This window comes from Mobula hypostoma, chromosome 3, assembly GCF_963921235.1.
Source record: "Mobula hypostoma chromosome 3, sMobHyp1.1, whole genome shotgun sequence".
Classification (NCBI taxonomy): domain Eukaryota; kingdom Metazoa; phylum Chordata; class Chondrichthyes; order Myliobatiformes; family Myliobatidae; genus Mobula; species Mobula hypostoma.
This window is the reverse complement of record NC_086099.1, coordinates 29851814-29875309: the sequence shown is the minus strand read 5'-3', so window position 1 is coordinate 29875309 and position 23496 is coordinate 29851814. Positions and strand designations below refer to the sequence as shown.

At 39.2% G+C, this 23496-nt stretch overlaps 1 protein-coding gene across 5 annotated transcripts in view; it reads left to right on the top strand.

The window, feature by feature from the left end:
* LOC134343917 (probable E3 ubiquitin-protein ligase HERC1) overlaps window positions 1–23496 on the top strand; it is a 295654-nt gene that overhangs the window by 72564 nt on the left and 199594 nt on the right. For all 5 annotated transcript variants that reach the window (XM_063042842.1, XM_063042841.1, XM_063042839.1 and 2 more), the window contains 9 exons: window positions 939–1148; window positions 1228–1380; window positions 7898–8030; window positions 9040–9231; window positions 14796–15008; window positions 16465–16638; window positions 19005–19116; window positions 21192–21318; window positions 23011–23167. In XM_063042842.1, the coding sequence (XP_062898912.1) occupies window positions 939–1148; window positions 1228–1380; window positions 7898–8030; window positions 9040–9231; window positions 14796–15008; window positions 16465–16638; window positions 19005–19116; window positions 21192–21318; window positions 23011–23167 (1471 nt within the window). The remainder of the gene's footprint in view (window positions 1–938; window positions 1149–1227; window positions 1381–7897; window positions 8031–9039; window positions 9232–14795; window positions 15009–16464; window positions 16639–19004; window positions 19117–21191; window positions 21319–23010; window positions 23168–23496) is intronic.

Genomic DNA, 23496 nt, shown 5'->3' with positions numbered 1-23496 from the left:
TTTGGTAGAAAAAATAAAAGAGTTAACTATTTTCTAAATGGAGTGAAGATATAATAAACTGAGGTTCAAAAGGACTTGTGAGTTTTTGTGCAGGATTCCCTAAAGGTTCATTTGCAGATTGAGTCTGTGGTGAGGAAGGCAAATGCAATGTTAGCATTCATTTCAAGAAGACTAGAATATAAAGGCAAGGATGTAATGTTGAGACTTTATAAAGCACTGGTGAGGCCTCACTTGGAATATTGTGAGCAGTTTTGGGCCCTTAGAAAAGATGTGCTGAAACTGGAGAGGGTTCAAAGGAGGTTCTAAAAAAGATTCCAGGTTTGAATGGCTTGTCATATGAAGAGCGTTTGATGGCTCTGGGCCTGTATTCACTGGAATTCAGAAGAATGAGGGGTGATCTCATTGAAACTTATTGAATGGTGCAAGGCCTTGATAGAGTGGTTGGGGAGAGGATGTTTCCCATGGTGGGGGAGTCTAACACCAGTGGACACAGCCTCAGAATAGAGGGGCATCCTTTTAGAACGGAGACGAGGAGGAATTTCTTTAGCCAGAGAGTGGTGAATCTGTGGAATTTGTTGCCACAGGCAGCATTGTTCACTTAAATGAGATAAAAACAACATTCTTGGCATCTATCCTATGACTAAATTCCTCTTCCTTTGTTCTTATTAATAATTTCAGGCATTATTTGAAACTGTTGCTTGATTGTTTAGTTTATTTTCTGGCCCAAAATGTTAACCAATTGTTATTAAACAATTAATATTCATGGAAGAAAATGTCTTTTCTTTGCATGCAATATATAGATAGCTGTACCCTCATCCAATTATCATATAACTCTATGAAATATATTATCATAGTCATTGAGTAATATGTTCAAAATCTATTTTGGTGAAAAGCATTATCTATGAAATTTAGCTAACTGTCATTTTTTCCTGAAATAGAGAATGCAGTTGGATATCATACTGACTAGCCTTCAGGATCAGTCTCACATTGCATCGCTGTTAGGTTACAGCTCACCTGTTGACATGACTGAAAGATTCTCACAGAAGTGCAATTCGGATCAGGACTCATCCAATGCTGGAACTATCGACCACTTTCATTTAGCAGAGATCCTTTTGAAAACTCTATTAAGGAACATCAGCTTCTACACTGTAAGCATTTTATCTTAAACAAGAACTTAATGATCTTTCTCACTGTTATCTCAGTTTTCTTCATTGTCTGTCTCCAAAGGAGCGTGCTTTCGGAGAGCTGGAAAAGAACAGTGATAAGCAACAGGTTAATACAACGCGCACAGAAAGTGGACCACCTTCCCATGTCCATCAGCTGCTGTCTGCATTACATAAACACCTCCTGGCTCACTGCTACTCAAATTCTACTACTAAGGTAATGTCTAAATGGGGGGAAAATATTGGAGTATCAGTAATAAAATCAGGGGAAATCAAACATAACCAAACGGGGCTCAGATAATTTTAAAGGTAAACACAGTCTGGCCTACAACTGACACTAGTCTTACCATTGTTGGTTCACTCTTAATTAGCCTAAGTTGAGGCAATTATGCAGGACAATGAATGCTGGCACTCACATGCAGTGAATGAATAAATAATAACTTTCATTTTAATTTGTTATTAATATTAATAATAATAACTTCGGGGTCTTTCTTCCACCCATCAGAAATATTTATCAGGAGTGCTGCGTATCGAGGTCCTTAACATTGTTATTGATCCCTCCCATCCATCCAATAATCTCTTTGACCCCCTACCATCAGGCAGATGGCATTAGGGCAAGGGTTGTTTGGATGAGAAATGGCTTCTTCCCCCAGGCTGTAAGACTACTGAAGTCCCTGCCACCACCCAGGTCTCATCACACATGATGCGCCAGCTGGATTATACAGTGTACTTTTTAACTTGTGTCATAAGTGCTCCTTATTATTTGTTAATTTACTAGTGGTTATATTACTTTATGTGTTATGTGTGGGCATTATATGTATTGTGTTGTTTCGTTTGGCAGAATATGTGTGTATGGCTAGTATCCCTGAAGGCTAGTCAGTATGATATCCAACTGCATTCTCTATTTCAGGAAAAAATGACAGTTAGCTAAATTTCATAGATAATGCTTTTCACCAAAATAGATTTTGAACATATTACTCAATGACTATGATAATATAAAGAAGACATGAGGTTGCCTTGGCAGTCAAAGTGAAGGATAATCCAAAGAGCTTTTACAAGTATATTAAGAGCAGAAGGATTGTAAGGGATAAAATTGGTCCTCTTGAAGATCAGAGTGGTCGGCTTTGTGCGGAACCAAAGGAAATGGGGGAGATCTTAAATAGGTTTTTTGCGTCTGTATTTACTAAGGAAGCTGGCATGAAATCTATGGAATTGAGGGAATCAAGTAGTGAGACCATGGAAACTGTACAGATTGAAAAGGAGGAGGTGCTTGCTGTCTTGAGGAAAATTAAAGTGGATAAATCCCCGGGACCTGACAGGGTGTTCCCTCGGACCTTGAAGGAGACTAGTGTTGAAATTGCGGGGGCCCTGGCAGAAATATTTAAAATGTCGCTGTCTACGGGTGAAGTGCCAGAGGATTGGAGAGTGGCTCATGTTGTTCCGTTGTTTAAAAAAGGATCGAAAAGTAATCCGGGAAATTATAGGCCAGTGAGTTTAACGTCAGTAGTAGGTAAGTTATTGGAGGGAGTACTAAGAGACAGAATCTACAAGCATTTGGATAGACAGGGGCTTATTAGGGAGAGTCAACATGGCTTTGTGCGTGGTAGGTCATGTTTGACCAATCTGTTGCAGTTTTTCGAGGAGGTTGCCAGGAAAGTGGATGAAGGGAAGGCAGTGGATATTGTCTACGTGGACTTCAGTAAGGCCTTTGACAAGGTCCCGCATGGGAGGTTAGTTAGGAAAATTCAGTCGCTAGGTATACATGGAGAGGTGGTAAATTGGATTAGACATTGGCTCGATGGAAGAAGCCAGAGAGTGGTGGTAGAGAATTGCTTCTCTGAGTGGAGGCCTGTGACTAGTGGTGTGCCACAGGGATCAGTGCTGGGTCCATTGTTATTTGTCATCTATATCAATGATCTGGATGATAATGTGGTAAATTGGATCAGCAAGTTTGCTGATGATACAAAGATTGGAGGTGTAGTAGACAGTGAGGAAGGTTTTCAGAGCCTGCAGAGGGACTTGGACCATCTGGAAAAATAGGCGGAAAAATGGCAGATGGAGTTTAATACTGACAAGTGTGAGGTATTGCACGTTGGAAGGACAAACCAACGTAGAACATACAGGGTTAATGGTAAGGCACTGAGGAGTGCAGTGGAACAGAGGGATCTGGGAATACAGATACAAAATTCCCTAAAAGTGTCGTCACAGGTAGATAGGGTCGTAAAGAGAGCTTTTGGTACATTGGCCTTTATTAATCGAAGTATTGAGTATAAGAGCTGGAATGTTATGATGAGGTTGTATAAGGCATTGGTGAGGCCGAATCTGGAGTATTGTGTTCAGTTTTGGTCACCAAATTACAGGAAGGGTATAAATAAGGTTGAAAGAGTGCAGAGAAGGTTTACAAGGATGTTGCCGGGACTTGAGAAACTCAGTTACAGAGAAAGGTTGAATAGGTTAGGACTTTATTCCCTGGAGCGTAGAAGAATGAGGGGAGATTTGATAGAGGTATATAAAATTATGATGGGTATAGATAGAATGAATGCAAGCAGGCTTTTTCCACTGAGGCAAGGGGAGAAAAAAACCAGAGGACATGGGTTAAGGGTGAGGGGGGAAAAGTTTAAAGGGAACATTAGCGGGGGCTTCTTCACACAGAGAGTGGTGGGAGTATGGAATGAGCTGCCAGACGAGGTGGTAAATGCGGGTTCTTTTTAAACATTTAAGAATAAATTGGACAGATACATGGATGGGAGGTGTATGGAGGGATATGGTCCGTGTGCAGGTCAGTGGGACTAGGCAGAAAATGGTTCGACACAGCCAAGAAGGGCCAAAAGGCCTGTTTCTGTGCTGTAGTTTCTATGGTTCTATGATTGAATTTCAGTAACTGAACTTAAACTTTATAAATTTTTGGTGCCTTTGCACTTAATGTTGTAGTTGAGAGAACTGATGTGTTAAAAATCAAAAGAGTTTGAATTAGTTGTGCATTTTTTTCAAGACCAACTACAGAGTAATAAGTCAATTTGGTCATAAGCAAATAGTGACTTCTGTCACCTGGTCTATCTCATCTGTCTTTAGTATTATTGAGAACTGGAAAAGCCATGGATGAGCAACCAGCATCTCTAGTTGCTGGCTCTAATTTTTTTAGTTTGGAACTAGAACTGAAGTGGAGACGCAGGTGCATCTGTGGGGTTGGACATTTTATGAATGACATATTTAGGGAGGTAGCTGCACCTCAGCTTCAATGGGAACAGGAAGAAACTGCCAAGAGTTATCATCAAGCAGGCTAGGAGGTGTAAAGACAAAATGCTGGAAAAGCTCAGCAGGTCAGACATAGAAAGTCAGTGTTAATACTTAAAGTCAAGCCCAGTTTGGAGGCTCTTCAAGCTGAAATGTTAATTTGTTGTTTTTTTTTATTCTCAGTTGTTGCCTGACTGCTGATTATTTCCAGCATTTTCTGTTTTTCTTTCATCTTCCCAGTTTTCAGTTTTCATTGCTTAGTAGGACCAGGCAGATATTGCTGGAGGAACTCAGGAGGCTGGGCAGCATCAATGCTAAAGAGTAAACAGTCCCCTTCAACAGGTCCCGATGAAGGGTCTCGGCCCTGAACGTCGACTGTTTACTCTTTTCCAGAGATACTGCCTGGCCTGCTGAGTTCCTCTAGCATTTTGTGTGTGTTACTTGCATTGTCAGCATCTTCAGATTTTTTCTTCTTTGAGATCTTGCAAGAGTCGGTCTCATTCACTGCCTGATTTTCCCCTATGGATGCTGTTGGATTAATAGTATTTTAGATCAGTACAGCACAAAAAACATTCCTTTCAGCCTATCTAGTTCATGCCAATCTGTTTTTCTGCCTAGTTCCATATACCCACAGATGGACTATAGCCCTTCATACCCCTCTCATCCATGTACCTATCCAAACTTCCCTTATGGTTCCTCAAAAAGTGTACATGAGTGTTTCTCATGAGTGTTTCACCATGACTAGCTCGACTGCACAGGAGGAGAGAAGCCTGTCTCTTTGCTGTATTACTCTATGACTAAGGATAGAAATTTCAAAAGGGATTCAAGGTGGAGTGCAACAAAGCAGAATGGGTAGCTGGAAAGCAGTAAGCAAAATAATGGTAAAACATAAAATCAGTGGATGAAGTTGTTCAAAGAATAGAAATAATGTTTTAAAAAAAGGTACTAGATTAAAGACTCCCTATTTAAATGCTGGCAAGTTAAGAGAGAGTCATAGAAAAGTACTGCACAGAACCAGGATATTTGACCCATCTAGTTCATGCAGAACTATTTAAACTGTTTAATCCCATTAACGTGCACTCTGACCATAGCCCTCCATACCCCTCCCTTCCATGTACCTATCCAAACTTGTCTTAAATGTTGAAATCGACTTCATGTGCACCTCTTGCACTGGCAGCTTGTTCCACTTTCCCATAATCCTCTCAGTAAAGAAGTTTCTCCTCATGTTCCCCTTAAACTTTTTACCTTTCTCTTTAACCCATGACCTCCAGTTGTAGTCCCATCCAACCTCAGGGAAAAAGCCTGCTTGCATTTACCCTATCTAAGCCCATCATAATTTTGTACACCTCTGTCAAATCTCCCTTCAGTCTTCTATGTTCCAAGTAATAAAGTCCTAGCTAATTCAATGTTTCCTTATAACTCAGGTCCTCCTGTGCCAGCAACACCCTTGTAAATTTTCTCTGTACTCTTTCAACCTTACTTACATCCTTCCTGTAGGTAGATGACCAAAACTGTACATTATACTCAAATTAGGCCTCATCAACATCTTATACAAATTCAACATAATATCCTGTCTCCTGTATTCAACACATTGATTTATGAAGGCCAATATGCCAAAAGCTTTCTTTATGACCCTGTGCCGCCACTTTCAATGAATTATGGATGTGTATTTCCAGGTCCCTTTGCTCTACTGCATTCATCAGTGTCCTGTTGTTCACCATGTAAGAGTACCCTGGTTAGTCCTACCGAAGTGCAACACTTTGCATTTGTCTGCATTAAATTCCATCTGCCATTTTCAGCCCATTTTTCCAGCTGATCCAGATGCTGCTGCAAACTCTGAAAGTCTTCCTCCCTGTCCACTACACCCCCAATCTTGGTGTCATCTGGATATTTGCTGATCCAGTTAACCACATTATTGTCCAGAACGTTGAGATCAATGACAAACAACAATGGACTGAGCACCGATCCCTGTGTATTCCACTAGTCACAGGCCTCAGTCAGAGAAGCAACCATCTTCTAGCACTCTATCTTCTCCCACAATGTCAAGTTAATAATACAAATAGAAATAAATGAGTGTGTTCTAATTAAAAATACTGCAACATGGTTTGAGGATGCCCAAAGCTGGGGGTGAAATAACCTAGGCTATTCAGCATTTACAAAGGACAGGCAAAAGGCAAAAAGGAGAAAAGAAAACTTGATATAGCACCTGTATTTAGCTGCAAAATGAATTTAGTTCCTTTAGGGCACAAAATTAATAGAGAAGTGATTCATCAAAGGAAAAGGCATATAAAACTGCCAAAAATAGCAATAGGCCTCAGGATTGGGAGCATTTTAAGAACCCTGTAAAAAAGGGCCTTGAAATTGATATTGGAGAGCATGATAGAGTATGAGGAACATAAAATTGAATTGTAAAGAGCTTCTATAAGTACACACAGAGAAAGAGAGAGAATGAGAATTTAGAATAGTGAATAAGGAAATGGGAGATGAATGAAACAATTATTTTGCAGTTACCTTTATGAAGGCAGACAAGCAGACCCCCAATCAGGCGTATTAAAAATAAAGGTTTTAATGGTATGAAAGAACCAAGTGTTAGTCAATAAAGCAATATTAGAGAAGTTGGTGAGCTTAAAAGCACAAAGGCAAAGGAAATAAAGATCTGCATTCTAGAGTTTTGAAAGAAATAACTTTAAAGAGGGTTGATGTTCTACTTACCATCTTCTTCAGTTCTATCAGTTCTGGATTTTTTTCCCTGTGAATTGGATTGCAGCAAGTGTGACCCCAATATTAAAGAATGGAATGGTCAAGAAAACAGGTTAGTGAGGGTAATGTATTGACGTGGATAGAGAATTGGTTATCTAAGAGAAGAATGGGATGAAGTGGATCTTCCTACCCCTGTTTCTGAAATCCTTACAATTTTGTTGGATGTAATTCCATTTCAGTTCATCAGCATCCTTGAGTTCATTAGCTGGTTTGGCACTTAGCATTACAGTAAAAAAAACTTTCCAAGTTTAGTTCTCTGTGTCAGAATAAATGTACAAAGGAATGACTAAATTATGACTTAGTGTCTCTTTCAGGGGAAGAAAATAGCCACAAGTTCTCTTTTCCACTTCCAGTTATCATTACCCATCTGCTCAGTACTGGTACTGGTGCTTTTGGAATTAAAAGTAAATGGTTAGGTTGTCAAAGGCTGAGCAAATGAGCCTAACTTTGCAGTAGCAGAAGTTTGTAGCCTGATGTTAAATATCTTGAAGGGAGATATTCTTATTTGTTTGTTTGTAATATCCCTTGTTGTATGATTTGGGCAATCACGGTCTATCCATGACTATGATTGTTCTTGGCAAATTTTTCTACAGAAGTAGTTTGCCATTGCTTTCTTCTGGCCAGTGTGTTTACAAGACAGGTGACCCTCACCATATTGAATACTCTTCAGAGATTGTCTGCCTGGCATCAGCAGTCACATAAGCATTTTATGAACCAGTCTATAACTTTTTTAATTATAGGACCAGTTAAGCGTGGATCTACTGCATAAGCACTTACAATTGCTGCTGCAGTATGCATCTGATACTTACAGACGATCTGCTGTTCTTCTGAAAGAAAGCTTAGTGGATAAAAGTGTTACGGAGAAGTTGCATGGTAAGAATCCTGATTTATTGCTGTACAGTTAGCATCAAAAATTACAGTTCTTGTTTGTCCTAAAATGAGCAGTTTATTGGCCTAAAGCCCCAATTATGCACAGTACTTTCGCTATGTCTACATTTTTCTTTTAGTTGAATCAGAAAGCATGCAATCTTTGCATTCTGTTTAACCCCAGACTGAAAGTATGACTTTCTGTGTCAATACCACTATGTTTCCATGGCCGTAGTAAACCGGTGGCAAGACCCTTCACATGATTCATTAAACCGAGGATCCATATGCTTGCTTGACTGGTTTGAGTGTTTTAAAATGGAGCTACTAAAGGGGGTCACATCATTACAACCAGCAATTAATGGATTTTTGTTCTTTCCGTGGCTTGTGGTTGTACTAAATCATTCATCTGAAAAACCCAAACCAACAGAGATTTCTGATCCTCACTACCAATGTTCTTCCGAGACTTTCGTGGCAACTTTTCTGCTATTGTTTATAAGGCTGTAAAAGTGAGAATTTTTATATTATTATTTCCTGTTAGGCAAGTGAACTTGTATGTCAAATGATATCGCATTACTTTGTATTTTCAATCAATTTCTAATTCTTTGGGGAAAATGGTAATGGACATCCCAGTTGAAGATATCCTAATTCACATTGTTTCCAGAACAATTTCCTAAAATGTAAGGGATATTAACTCTACATTTACATTATTCTTAATGAAAGCAAGCTGAGAAAGTAATTTATGAGTTGTCCAGTGAATGAATGTTTTGCACAAAACGCATATATTTAACAGTACTTCACATGATGAGAAATTTTGGCATAGTTTGACTGCAGTAAGTTATTTTGACAGTGCTGTACTGCTTAAATATTCAATTTAATATTTTGTGTCACCTTGAATTTTGAATTAATGTAATGTAGTCTTGTTAAGAAAAAGAAAGTAAGCAATTTTATGAAAATTAAAGACAACATTCTTATTGATGAATATTTTGTTCTTATTTAAATCATTTCTTTATTTTAGGGATTCTTTTTAACTCTGCAGCTGGAAGTATTTTGTGCCAGGTGATATATTCTCTTCTGCTGTTACCTGCTAGTATTGTGCAACCTATGCTTGATGGTCTTCTAGATCTCCTTCAACCATTGGATTGTCTAAACAGGCTTTTACCAGCTGCACTGTTATTGGAGGAACAAGAACTTGAATGGGAGATCCATGGTTAGTGTGGTTATTCAATTTCTTTCAACGTCCTAAAGTGTTTTTTCAGGACATTGTAGCTATTTCAAACATGCTTGTAATTTTTCCTCTATGGTTATAATTTTTTAAATCTATTTGAGCTACATTTACTTCAAGATGGAAATCATTTTTATTCAGTGTGATGGATGCATGTGCCTTTGCATTCTTGGATTTAATCATGAGTAGCTACAGTGTGGGTTCCAAACAAGTGGTGCAATAATCTTCATTATGTCATGGGGGGTGGTGGTTGTTGTAGAACTCTGGTTAGGCCACATTTGGAGTATCACATGCAGTTCTGCTTGCCCACGATGGAAAGAATGTTGAGGCTTTGGGGTGGGTGCAGAAGAGGTTTACCAGGATGCTTCCTGATTAAGAGGGCATGTGCTATCATGAAAGGTTGGACCAATTTGTTTTTTTTTCTCTGGAATGGCAGAAGCTGGGGGGAGATCTGATAGAGGTTTTTGTAAGATAATGGAAAGCATAGATAAAGTAGACAGGGAGTATCTTTTTCTCAGGGTAGAAATGTCTAATACCAGAGGGCATGCATTGAAGGTGAGAGTGCGACTTCTTGCTGACAGTGTTATGGAATTGGAGCTGGATGAACTCAGGATTATTCTGGAAGCTGATGGGTTGATCAACAGGTGATACAGAGAGGAAGTTGCAGCTAAGGTGCAGGATATAGGTAACTGAGTGATCATCAGGAGAGGAAAAGGGGATACTCAGCCACTGCAGAGTACCCCTGTGGCTTTCCCCTCAATAACAGGTATACCACTTTGTATTGTGTGGAGGGGGATGACCTGGCAGAGGAAAGCAACAGCAGTCAGGTCTCCAGCACCTGAGTCTGGCTCACTTGCTCAGAAGGGAAAGTGGAAGAAAGGTGAGCTGTAGTGATAGAGGATTCAATGGTATGGGAACAGACAGGAGGTTCTGTGGACGAGAACGAGATTCACAGATGGTATGTTGTCTTCAAGGTGCTAGGGTCAGGGACATCTCAGATTGAGTCCACAGCATTCTTAAATGGGAGGGTGAGCAGCTGGAGGTTGCCGTCCATGTCAGTAGTAATCACAGGGTAGCAAAGGTGACAAGGTCCTGTAAAGTGAGTTCAGGGAGTTTGGTGTTCAGTGAAAGGACAGGACGTCCAGGGTTGTATCTCAGCTTTGCTACCTGTGCCATGTGCTAGTAAGGCCAGAAATAAGAAGATCACAGAATTTAACACATGGCTAAGGAGGTGGTGCAGGAAGGGGAGGGGTGTCTTCAGATTTTTGGATCATTGGGCTCTCTTCCAGGGAGGGTGGGTCCTGTACAGAAGGGATGGTTTGCACCCGAACTTGAGGGGGCTAATATCCATAAAGCAAGGCTTGCTAGTGCTGCATGGTAGGTAGGTGGTGGGGTGGGGGTGTGTGTGTTTAAATAACAGTTGCAGAGGGATGGGAACCAGAGCACCAGAGCAGATAGTGGAGTGGTTATGGGGAATGAAGTTAAGCCTGCATACAAAGTCAGGAATCAAAAGGTTGAGTATGATAGGACCAATGTTCTGAGTTGTGTATATTTTAATGTAATGTGTATTGTAGAAAAGGTGGATGAGCTTAGGGCATGGTTCAGCATGTGGAATTCTGATGTTGTTGCCATTAGTGAGATTGGTTGCAGAAAGGAAGGACTGGGAGCTCAGTGTTCTGGGGTTCTGCTGCTTTAGACTTGATAGAGTGGAAGGGATTAAAGGGGGAGAGGTGGCATTATTATGCAGAGAAAATATCACAGCTGTGTTCAAACAGGACAGACTGGAGAGCTCATCTACTGAGACTATATGGGTGAGTAATAAGAAAGGGACGACCACATTAATGGGATTATATTATTAGACCACCAATAGTATGCAGGACTTAGCAAATTTGTAGAGAGATTGCAGACAGTTGCAAGAAACTTAAGATTGTGATTGTAGGTGATTTTATATTTCCACATATTGATTGGAGCTCCCATATTGTAAAAGGGATAGATGGGATAGAGTTTTTCAAATATGTTCAGAAAAGTTTCATAGAGGTTCCAACTGGAGGGAGTACAATACTAGATCTCCTATTAGAAAATGAGACATAGTAGGTGACAGAAGATAATGTACGGGAACACTGCATCTAGTGATCATAATGCCATTAGCTTCAATATAATAATGGAGAATATAGGTCGAGTCCTCAAATTGAGATACTAAATTGTCAAATGGTCTATTTGATGGTATTAGAAAGGATCTTGCAAGTATGGATTGGGACAGGTTGCTTTCTGGTAAAGGTATACTTGGTAACTGGAGGGCCTTTAAAAGTGAAATTTTGAGGGCACTGAGTTTGTGTGTTCCTGGCAGAATAAAAGGCAAGAGTAACAGGTTTAGTGAATCTTGGTTTTTAAGAGATATTGAGCCCTGGTTTAAAAGAAAAAGGAGCCGCATAACAGGTAAAGGTAGGAGGGTACAAATGAGGTACTTGAGGAGTTTAAGAAATGCAAGACAGCACTTAAGAAGAAAATCAGGATGGCTAAAAGAGGGCATGAGGGTATTCTAGCAGACAAAGTGAAGGAGAATCCCAGTGGCTTCCATAGATATGGTATATTAAGAGCAAAATAGTAGCAAGGGACAAGATTGGTCATCTTGAAGATGAGTGGTCATTTATGCATGGAGCTGAAAAAAATAGGGAGACCTTAAAAGGACTTTTTTTTTGCCTTTGTATTTACTCAGGAGATGGATGCAGAGTCTATAGAAGTAAGGCAAAACAGCAATGAGGTCATGGTCTGTATACAGATGAGGAGCTGTTTGCTGCCTTGAGAAAAATTAGCCGATTGCGTTGTCTCTGATCTGGGCCGACATTTACGTGCTGGGCAGCACCTAATCAATTAGCTTGTATATTTCGGCTTTTTTCTTAAAGATGTGCTGGGTGCATTCTGGCTGCCGCTGTACCGCTGCATTCTTCGCGGCCCGGAGGTTTGGCACCACTGTTATAATTGACTTATCACTACATTCATGTGAGGAGAATATGCGCTGTGTGTTTAATATTAAATTCGTTAGATAAACCCCTTTAGAAACGAAATTGAGTCTATTAGCCTCTTACAAGTGACTTATAGTTGACTTATCACCTATATTCCGGTCGCGTTTAACACCCACCCACCTCCCACCCCCCCACCCCCGGGTCGGCCAGGCCACAAGAATATTGTCAATATCAAACTGGTCCGCGGTGCAAAAAAGGTTGGGGACCCCTGCTTTAAACTAGCTGGCTAGCTGCCAAGGAGCTACACTATTGATGTCCTACTTGATGAGGCCAAACTCCCTGTAGAATTGCTTAAAGTTGTAATATCATAAACATGATAATATAATATAGTATAATATAAGTACATTCTTTAATGTCACATTTGCTGCATATACCCAATTTGGTTTACAGATTAGACAAAATCACTAACCAAAGTATTACATGCACCTTTGGAGGTTGACGGGGCCGGGGCGGGGTTGTGGGGGGTGGGAGCGCTACCTCCCTGAAATGGTGGTGCTACCTCACTGAAATGAATTTTTGCAGGGTGGGATGTCTGGAATGGTGGAACAGGCCTACTCCTGCTCCTATTTCTTATGCACATGGATGAGAGGAGTTTGATGTGCTATGGTCTAGGTGCATGTTGATGAGACTAGGGAGATTAATAGTTCTGCACCGACAAGATGGGCTAATGGGCCTGTTTCTGTGTTATAGTATTCTATGACTATATTGCAATCTGTCTGCAAAGCAAAACCAGTTCAATTAATACACTGTTCTCTACATGATGACAGAATGTCACTTGTGTTTGGCATCAGTACAGATCTAAGTTTGCATTATTTGAGTTTTGTTGTGGTTACCTGGACGACATAGATTTTATGACTGTTGTTATTAAGGAGGATAAAGTGCTCATGGGTACTCTGATAGCAGATAAAGTAAGTGGAACTGTAAAGTTCAATATTATGAGCAGCATTGGTTGCACTGACTTACTCAGCCCATAATGTTTCTGAGGCACTGCCAAAACCTAGAATGAGGAGGTTCCCAATACTGCAGAGTCACTGGCTGCATATGATCTGTGGGGCAGAACTGAGACCCTAAATTCTATTGGCAATTTAAAAAGTGACCCAAAACATTTCCAATAAAAGATTAAAATTTTTATTCACAAACCTATATAATAATTTCTTTTTAATCCACTCTTTCAGGATTGAGGCACTAAATGAAAATGCAACCTTTTGTAAATTTATAGCAGAGCAAATTATTTCTTAACTATTGTATGAGGTTGCAATATTTGTCAAATAATCAACCAATACTGTTCGTCAAAGCTGAATTTATTTTTGATTTACAAGCAAATTTTTATTGCAAAGTCTTCTGTGTTACTTACTGAAACGCTAATGTGTATTACCAGAGTTGCACAATACTGTATGTCATTATTTGCTTTGCCTGCATATTTTAAAACATCTGTCCTTAAATTTGCCTTTTGCATATTAATGTTTTTAAAAAAACTTTTATGACAAGTTGACAGAATAGCAAGCTGTTCATTGGATGGTCAGGAAAGCATGCTATCTGCATGTAAGTAAAAAAGGCTTGTATGCTTGATTGGTAGGATTGCAAATTGTGAAACAATACAAGGATTGAGAATGAACTGCAAGTTAGAATGTGTAAATTAGGTGCAAAAATATGATACAGAGGGAAAGGCTACATAAAGAGAGAGAGGAAAATGAGTTTAAGAAAAAGTAAGCAACACCCACAAAATGCTGGAGGAACTCAGCAGGCCAGGCAGCATCTACAGAAAAGAGTACAGTCAACGTTTTGGGCCAAGACCGTTCAGCAGGTTCTGCTGAATTTTGTGTGTGTTGCTTGGATTTCCAGTATCTGTAGATTTTCTCTTGTTTGTGTTAAGAAAAAGTAATATTTCTGAAATATTCAATTATAATTAAAATGAAGGAAGAGAATTCACCTTTGGAATAATTAATGTTATAAAACATATTCATTGTCAGAGAACAGGAATTCTGCAGATGCTGGAAATTCAAGCAACACACATCAAAGTTGCTGGTGAACACAGCAGGCCAGGCAGCATCTCTAGGAAGAGGTACAGTCGACGTTTCAGGCCGAGACCCTTCGTCAGGACTAACGAAGTCCTGAAGTCCTGACGAACTAAGGTCAGAGAGGTTGACTGGGAATATTAATAAATATATAAAAGGGTATTTACTTGGAAATGGAAAGGCTTAATGTCCTTCGGCAAGCTTTGTTCTACAGCCACTTCAGGTTTCAATGTTCAAGGCAAAATTATGGTACTTTTTACAAATCTTGAAGGAAAATGCAGATCTGACCAGCAATTTCTAGATATCTGCATTTAACTTAGTATCTAAACCCTCCAAAAGCTTCTGTAGCAGTTGTATGTTACATCAAGAAATGTTAGATTTGCTGTTACATTCACAGAAAATTCTGGGCCAGTGAATGTTGACATGTTTAGCACTCACTGTAACTTAAAGTATATCCATAATACAATTCAGTAAAGATTAAGTCTGAATAACCTTTACTTTTATTCCTTAGAACCTGGAAACAATTTTGAAATATCCGTTCCAGCAGACGTGAAATCTTGGATTTGGTTGATTGATATGGAACGCACCATTTCTTTCACTATTGGGAAATGTCTTGGAGAAATGCTGCAAGGTCCTCTTTGTTCACCAGAAGAAGTAAATTCAGCTTACTGGCTGCAAAGTCAGCTCCTCAGCAATGGCCTTGAAATTGACAGTGAACGGCTTGGTAGGTCAATATTTTTTATCCCCATTTGTCATTTTAAAATAAAAGGATTTAAACCAAGATTCTACCTGAATAGAGTAGTTTCATGCATTATTCTGGATTCTATGTAAAGTTCTCTGTACCTTAACTTGTATGTAATATTTGTAAATATTATGGCTATCAAGGGAAACAACAGGAATTCTGCAGATGCTGGAAATTCAAGCAACACACATCAAAGTTGCTGGTGAACGCAGCAGGCCAGGCAGCATCTGTAGGAAGAGGTGCAGTCGACGTTTCAGGCCGAGACCCTTCGTCAGGACTAAACGTCGACTGCACCTCTTGCTACAGATGCTGCCTGGCCTGCTGCGTTCACCAGCAACTTTGATGTGTGTTGCTTGGCTATCAAGGGATTTTGTTTTCCTCAGTTAGCATTTTGAGGCCAGATTGGCTCTGGTTTAAGTTGACGTCGTAGCTCTGTTCCAGCTCTGTTCCCATTGGTTATACCACAACTAAGCAGAAAACTTCCAATAAATTTATTTTTTGAATAAGTATTGATTTGTGAACAGTAATAATGTATCATACTAAAAATCCAAACTCCTACAACATAAAAATTTGTGCTTACCTGCCCATTTCACTCCTCATTATTATTATTTTTTTTTTGTTTAAGCTATGGGACGACTGCCTTCTCGGATGTAGACTTGACGTTTTCTGCCCTTCCTGTTCTACAGAACTGAGTTGCTTTTGAGTTCCTTATCTTCTGCTCGGCAAAATGCTTGTTTAAGATTAATAGAATTATACAGTACTACTGTACGGAAATAGGCCCACAGTCCAACTGAACCATGCCAATCAAAGCATCCTCACTGCAGGTCCTGGTCCCCTGCATTTGGCCCATAACTCTCCAAACCCTTACTCCCATGCCTCTTAAATATTGAAATTGCATCCTTCTCAACCAGTACAGTCTATGTTTTCACTGCTCTTTCTGTATAAAGAAGTTAATCTCTCAGGTCTCTTTTAAATCTCTCCCCTCTTATCATGTTTGTATCTATGCTTTCTAGTTTGGACTCCCCAACCCTGGTAAAAAGACAATGACCATCTACTCTATCTATGCCCCTCATTATTTTATATATTTTTTGAGGCACTTCTCATTCTCCTACACTCCAAGGAATAAAGATCCAGCATAGCCACCTTCTCCCTATAACTCAGGACCTCTAGTCCAGGCAACATTCTTGCAAATCTTTTCTTCACCCTCTTCAGTTTCACTCTCCACTTGACTGTACAACCATTGCAAAATCCGAAACGTCATCTGTACTACTTCCCATCGATGCTGCCTGGCCTGCTGAGTTCCACCAGCATTTTGTGTGTGTTGCTTGAATTTCCAGCATCTGCAGATTTTCTTGTGTTTTTGTTTAAAAAGTATAGTTTCAAAAGATAAAAATTCTTTAAGATACTTCTTAACGATCTTTGTATTTTCTTTCCAAAGGTTCTTACATTAATAGTCTAACTACAAAGGCATTGGCTCACTCTGCGGAAAAGAAATCATTTGAGTTTCAAGTTTCTGAAAACACTGCTGTACTAATAGACATTGCGCTTGGTGCCACAGTAGAGCCAGGGTTCAAAATCTGGAGCAGAATGCAGCACTACGCCATCAGCAATGGTATCTTTCTCCCTCCACTATTTTTTATGAATGGTTATTTTGTTGTTATTTATTACAAATCAAGTATTTGGTTATGATTAATTGTATATGGGCTTTATTTGTTTATGGAGAGTAATATATTAATTTCTTTTAAAAATCATGGAGGAACTCTGTAGGTTGTTTAAATCAGGCAATTGAAAGCATATCAGTTGTATGCTCCTAGATGGAGTGTTGTAAATGGCAGATTGAGAAGCATTGTGTAATTGTGGATTTATATTAGACTTCTTCTGGCAGAAACTGTATATCTTTTCCTTAAGGAATGAGTTTGATCTATGAAGTCATGTATATATTCAGGCCTTTGATATTTCCTCATTTTGATTATGTTACTACTTCATGGCACTTTATGTTTTACAAAATAATTCTCTCAATCTCATGTACTTTATATCAGACCTGATTGGCTTAAATATTATGGTGATGATGTTGAGGCCTCCGCTGTTCAGGGTTAACCATGGATGTTGCATCCTAGCTGTGTAGATATACAAACCAGGGCAGTACAATATGGAGTACAAGCTGTTGTCCGTTGTAGCAAGCTCCCCCTCTCCACACATCTGATGAGCCCAAAGGAATGGCAGAGATCGATATAGTTTGGCACCAGCAGCATCACAGGCCTTGCCAGTCTGAGTTGAACTTAATGTAGGACTGCCTGAGGGAGTCCAGTTCTAGATTTTTCCCTCTGAGTTTACTCGCAAATCCTTCCCCGTGAGTGGGTATAGCCGCAAGGCAGCAGAAGCTTGAGATCAGAGTTTTCCTTCTCCTAGATGAGCTGCCAACCATAGCTGATGAGCCCCATCAGCCCAAAGCGACTGGTTTTAAGGCACCAGCAACCCACCCTTGCCCTTTTTCCTGTCAGTAGAAATGGTTCCGCTGAGCTTAGTAGCTAAGTCACATGTGAAAGCCAGGAGCTGGACTTTGTTGTCAGAGACTATTTGAGGCACACAACATTGAGAGCATTTAATAGATAGTGGGAGCTTATCCCCACTACCACCCCTGGCTACAATAACCTTAAGGAATTCTTAAATATTATAACCACATTGAATTGCATAGAAATTCCAGCATGGAGAAATTTGATTAGCCATTGAGTCCACATAGGATTTGTTCTCAATGAGTGGCAACTTAACCGTAGGTGTTCAGTTTACATCAATGGTTCTTTATTCCTTATTGCTTCTTAGTAGCCAGTGCTAGTACTGTCTGGTGTTGGTCTGGTTTCAGATCCAGTTGTTTAACCCAGCAACATTCCATGATCTTGCTCACCCTTATGTTCACCCTTGCTCAAACTCCAGAAAGCCTATAGGCTATTTTTTTTTTACCCCATCAAGTCATTTATAATCAAATCGTTCCATTAAGAGAGGGTGAGAAACTCCTCATTTGAGCAAAAGTATATACTTAAAAGCTTGTATTCCTCACTGCATATCAAACATGTCACATCTTGAGCTGTAACAGTCCTTTCAGATCTTCCAGTTTACTCTAAGAAGAAACTAACTCACATGGATTTTTCACTTCCTATTAAATTACTGCATAATCTCTACAATCTAATAACATCTCTGAGAAACAATTTCCTTCACTAAATTCACCATTATTCCTTGCTGTTCTATGTTGAACTCCATTCCACCTTTTCTTTTCCTGAAATAATTTCTTGTCTCTTGCTCTTTAGTGTCATTATCTTTTCCATCAGTTGCCAAGTTCTGGCCACTGCCCAGCCTCACAAGTCATCTTTTGTAGCCAACTGTGGATTTAGCCATGGATATCACAAACACGAGAAATCCTGATGAAGGGTCTTGGCCTGAAACATCACCCATGTATTCTTTTCCATAGATACAGCCTGGCCTGCTGAGTTTCTCCTGCATTTTGTGTATGATAGCCATGGATATCCTTTGCTTTGAAATTTCCTCACCAAACTCCACCACCTCAGTTCAGTTTCTCCTTAAAACCCTCCTCTTCAAACAGGCTTTTATTACAGCTTCTGAAAGTAAACTGTATATGGTAAGGGTTATGTAGCAGTCATGAGTTCAAACCCTCCCAAGGCAAAGTGGTATTTAATAAAAGCAGTATTTTGTAAATTGACATGAAAAAATTATTGTGACACCTATATGGTTATAAAGATTAAACTTATTCTTTAAAAAAAAATTCAAGAAACAGAATTTGAAACTCCCATCAAATCTGGACAGTATAATATTTAAGAAAATAATTTATTTTAGATTCTTAATATCTGCTGGGCAATGAGAAATCTTACTCATATATAAAAAGAACTATTAATAAGTAGCTTTATTAGGAGTAGAGTTCGTTTTATACCCAGAAAAATGATTTAGGTATTCTCCCTTTTGTTTCAGAGTGGGAACACAGTACTAATGGAGATCATTTGCTGAACGTTGTCTCAAGATTTGTCCTTGCAGTATTACTTAAACACACAGGATTATTGCAAGAAGCCTGCAAGAATGATAGGTAATTTAATTAAAATTATTTTTTAAAACTATATATATTTTTACAAGAGTGAAAATAAATGAAGTGAACTACCTTGTGTTGGAAAGTGTTATGCATTTCTCATGTTATTTTATCATTACAATTTACCCTGAACCCCTTTACAATTTATTGTTGTTTATGCATGTTAAACAAAAACAATTTTCCAGCACATTTCTTTCTTAATTCTACTTCGTTTGTTTTATTTTCATTTTAGAGAATGATGTTATTCTAGAGCATAATGTTTCAATGTTGTTGAACATAAAAACATTATGTATCTGGAATGATAGAAGAATTCAAGGTAATTATTGGTTAATTGGAGATAGTTGGTTTCATTGGAACCTAAATAGACAAATAGAGGGAGTACATTGGAAGAAGTTTAATATTAGAAAGAACATCAGCATTCAAAGTGAAGAAATGAAGATGTAGAATTAAAAATGAAACAGAAAAGGAACAGTGATAATAAACGCCATGTCTGTTTCCAGCAAAGAAGTTGCATAATGTTGACACAAGAGACTGCAGATGCTGGAGATTTAGAGCAATGTCCACAAAATGTTGAAGGAACTCAGCAGGTCAAGCAGCATCCATGGAGGGAAATAAAAAGCCAACATTTTGCGTCATGCACTATCATCAGGACTGCCTCATCAGGCAACTTCTTTCTCTTCCATTGCTGCTGCCCACCCTGCTAAGTTCCTCCAGCATGCTGTGTGTGTTGCTGAATACAGTCACTGCAGAGAACAAAAAAAAAGGAGCAAATTATTTTAAAGAACAGTTTGGCAAGTAACAAAATGGAACATAAACATAAATAGTATAAAGGTAGACAAGGAAAGATGGCAGTCAAAAGCTATTAAGTAAGCATTCTGTGTCTGCCTTAACACACCTTAGAACCTTAGGATGCTGTCAATGTCAAGAAAAAAGTAGCAGAAAAATTAGAATAAAAATAAAAGCTAGTTGACAAATCTCCAAATAGAAAAGTAACCCAAGGCAGCAGGGTTCATTCAAGACCATTGAAGGGGAGGTAAAGGTAAAGATAGCAGAAAATCTGGAGACTATCTCCTAAAATGTGTCAAATATTAAAGATGTCTATTAAAACCTCTATAAGCTGGGCCACATAGTCCCTCAGCACCTGACCAGGTATGTTGTCCGGCACTGCAGCTTTGCATGGGTTTACCCTGGCTAGGGCCCTCCTTACCTAATCTGTGACGAGACAAGGTGACTGTGTCACAGGAAGAGAGGTGGTTCAATTGGTCAAGCCTTGCAGGGAAAGCGTTCAGACTATCAGGAAGGGAGGGTTATTGTCACTGGCGTGCAGGGGGGACTTGTAATCGGTTATGGTTTGTATATATTGTCACATGCGCCGTATATTGACTCTAAACAAGAGTCTGGAGTCCATAAACAACAACATTATGCTGGTTTGATGCACTAGCCTTCCAGGTTCAGTGACCCAGATTGAGTACAAACTTGTAGTGATGTCCGGATAGAGCAGTTTCTTCTCCCTGTGACCATCTGGGTTTCCTCCACATGCTTTGGGCTTCTCACGCATCCAATGCACATATGGGTTGGTGGATTCATTAGTCGTTGTTAATTGCCTTGAGTTATGTAGGTAGAATTTGGAGAGTTAATAGGAATGAGGAAGAAGTAAGATGTGATTAGTGTAAATGGGAGCTTGTTAGTCAGCACAAATGTGCTGGCTCATAGGGTTTTTTTCTGTGATGCATTATGTTAAGAGCTTATCTAGTGTTAGAAGTTTTGAGTTTGAACATCTCTCCTTACTTTGAATGCTGATGTTCTTAATAATATCCATGCCATTGAGTGGAAAAGACATTAGGAACTACTACTCATGCAGAACCATACTCCCTATAAATCCCATAATTACCTATTAGAAAGTAGCAATGAGGTACAAAATGCAGAAAACAAAGAATATTTGAAAACACATTTTAATTAGTGATCTGTTTCTGTATCAGAAATGGTGCAGGCACACATTTTTTTAATAACCATTGTTCTTAAGGCTCCTGGGTTTTGGAAGACATTATTTTCCAGATGTTCCACATATTTTACAGCTGCCAGCCCAGTGAAAGACTTGTTGAAATATATCAGTGTGTCTACAGAGTTAGAAGTGCACTCCTGGCTCAAAAGAATGTTACCCATAATGCTGCAAATGTTCAGCTGCCTGATTGGTCTAGACAGGTAAGAGATTGAATCATTGTACATGAGGTATCATGTAGTTCCAAGAAATGCATTTCTTGTGGAACTGTAGGGACAATTAACTCTTGTCTTTTTTGATAGAACTTTCAATTTTCCCTTCAAATGATTTCTACCATGTTAAATTCTACCTGCTTCCATTTGTTAAATACATTGAGATGTGTTTGCATAAATATTTGTTCGATTATTAGTTATAATTATTCCAGTATTCTAATTTATTTATTGCTGGATTATGAATGTTGTTGACAAGGATGGCATTTATTGACCATACTGAAGGATCTTTGAAGCAGTGGTTTGCTAAGCCAGTTCAGAGGACAGTTATAAGTTAACCTCCTTTGAGGGCCTCTACTGTTGTAGGCTAGATGGCTGAGGCCAGGAGATTTCCTTTCCTGATGGATGGCATTATATATTGGATGGAATTACAGAGCATTGTAGGATCAGCCAACTCTATCGTGGACACTAGCCTCCCACCATCAGTGATATCTTTAATAGGCAATGCCTCGAGAAAGTGGCATTCATCACTGGGGATCCTCACCATCTGGATCACGCCTTTTTCTCATTACTGGAATCAAGGAGGAGATATAGGAGCTGCAGATGCACACTCAACATTTTAGGAACAGCTTCTTCCTCTCCACCACCAGGTTTCTGGATGGTCCGTGAATCTATGAACTGCAAAATGTTCATATGTTTCTGTACTGCAAAATATTGCTGCAAAATGACATATGTTAATAAATCTCATTCTGATTCTGATATGGCAATCTTGTTTTCATTGGTCACGGTATTGAGCATAAAATTTGGAAGCTCATGTTGCAGTGGTATGGAGTTCTGGTTTAGGCCACGTTCAGAGTTTTGTGTGCTGTTAGTTTCTGGTGGATTGTGGAGATTTTGGAGAGGGTTCTAAGGAGGCCCGGATTAGAGAGAATTAGCTCTTAGGAAAGGCTAGACAAACTTAGATTGTTTTCCTTGGAGTGGTGAACGCTAACCTAATAGAAGCTACAACAGAACAGAGCATTGGCGTCTTTTTCTCCCAGAGTGTAAATGCCAAATACTAGAGGGCATAGCTTTAAGCAGCGAGGCAGAGAGCTTGAAGGAGATGTGTGAGACAAGTTTTTTTAGACATAGTATGGTAGGTGTTTGAAATGTGCTGCTGGATGTATGTGGTAAAAGAGATATGATGTTTAAGAGGCATTTAGACAGGTATGTAAACATGCAGGGAATGAAGAGGTATGGTTCGTATGCATGCAGGAGGGACTGATTAATTTTAGCATCATGATCGACACAGACATTGTGGGCCAAAGGGCCTTTTGCTGTGTTTCACTGTTCTATGTCATTTAACCAGTATGTATTTGGAGGCCAAATGACCACTGCCAACCTTTTTCTATGATTCAGTGATAAAGTGGAAGGAACCAAAGAGGAGGAGCGAAGTAGATCAAAGAGATTTATAAAATGCTCCGCTGTTTGTCAATCATGTCATCAGCTGTTCACACTGACTCAAAAACACATGATTTGACTGGCTGTTGGCCAAGGGAATTTTGTTACAAGACAACAGACTTGTGATTGCAAACCAATGTGATAAAAGGTTGGACAGCTGTATTTAGAAAGAGTGTTAAATTTGAAATACAGTATTAAATATAATGCATTTAATATTTTCTGTATGTTAAGGTCTATTCCTTTTAGTTTTCAGATATCTCAGATGATGTCGAGGATGAGCCACAAGAAAGCTGTAGTACTTCTGCTAAGCCAAATGAGAATAGTAGGCAATCTGAAGAACCGAAGTACAATATGGAAAGGGAGATTGTCCTGCTGGATACAGAGGAGTTTCCAAAGATAAGCAGTGTGTAAACAAAGATTGCATTGAATTTTGACAGCTTAAAAATGCCTTTGATATGCAATATCACTAATCCTGTGGGAAGGTGTAGGATCTGCACACTATATGAAAATACTTACAAAAGGCTTTCTAACAGTTTATTTATCATGTACATAATGAACAAAAATTCATAATGCTCCTCAGAAACATTGGCCAAGAATTTCTTTGAAGTAGAAAGCCACTGGCACTACCTACCCACTTACCTCCAATGTCCAGTCATCCCTATGCAGGTCCTCAGCAGTTCTTACAGAAGCCTTCACAACAATCACATGACCCTTCACATGGTGGAGCAAGAA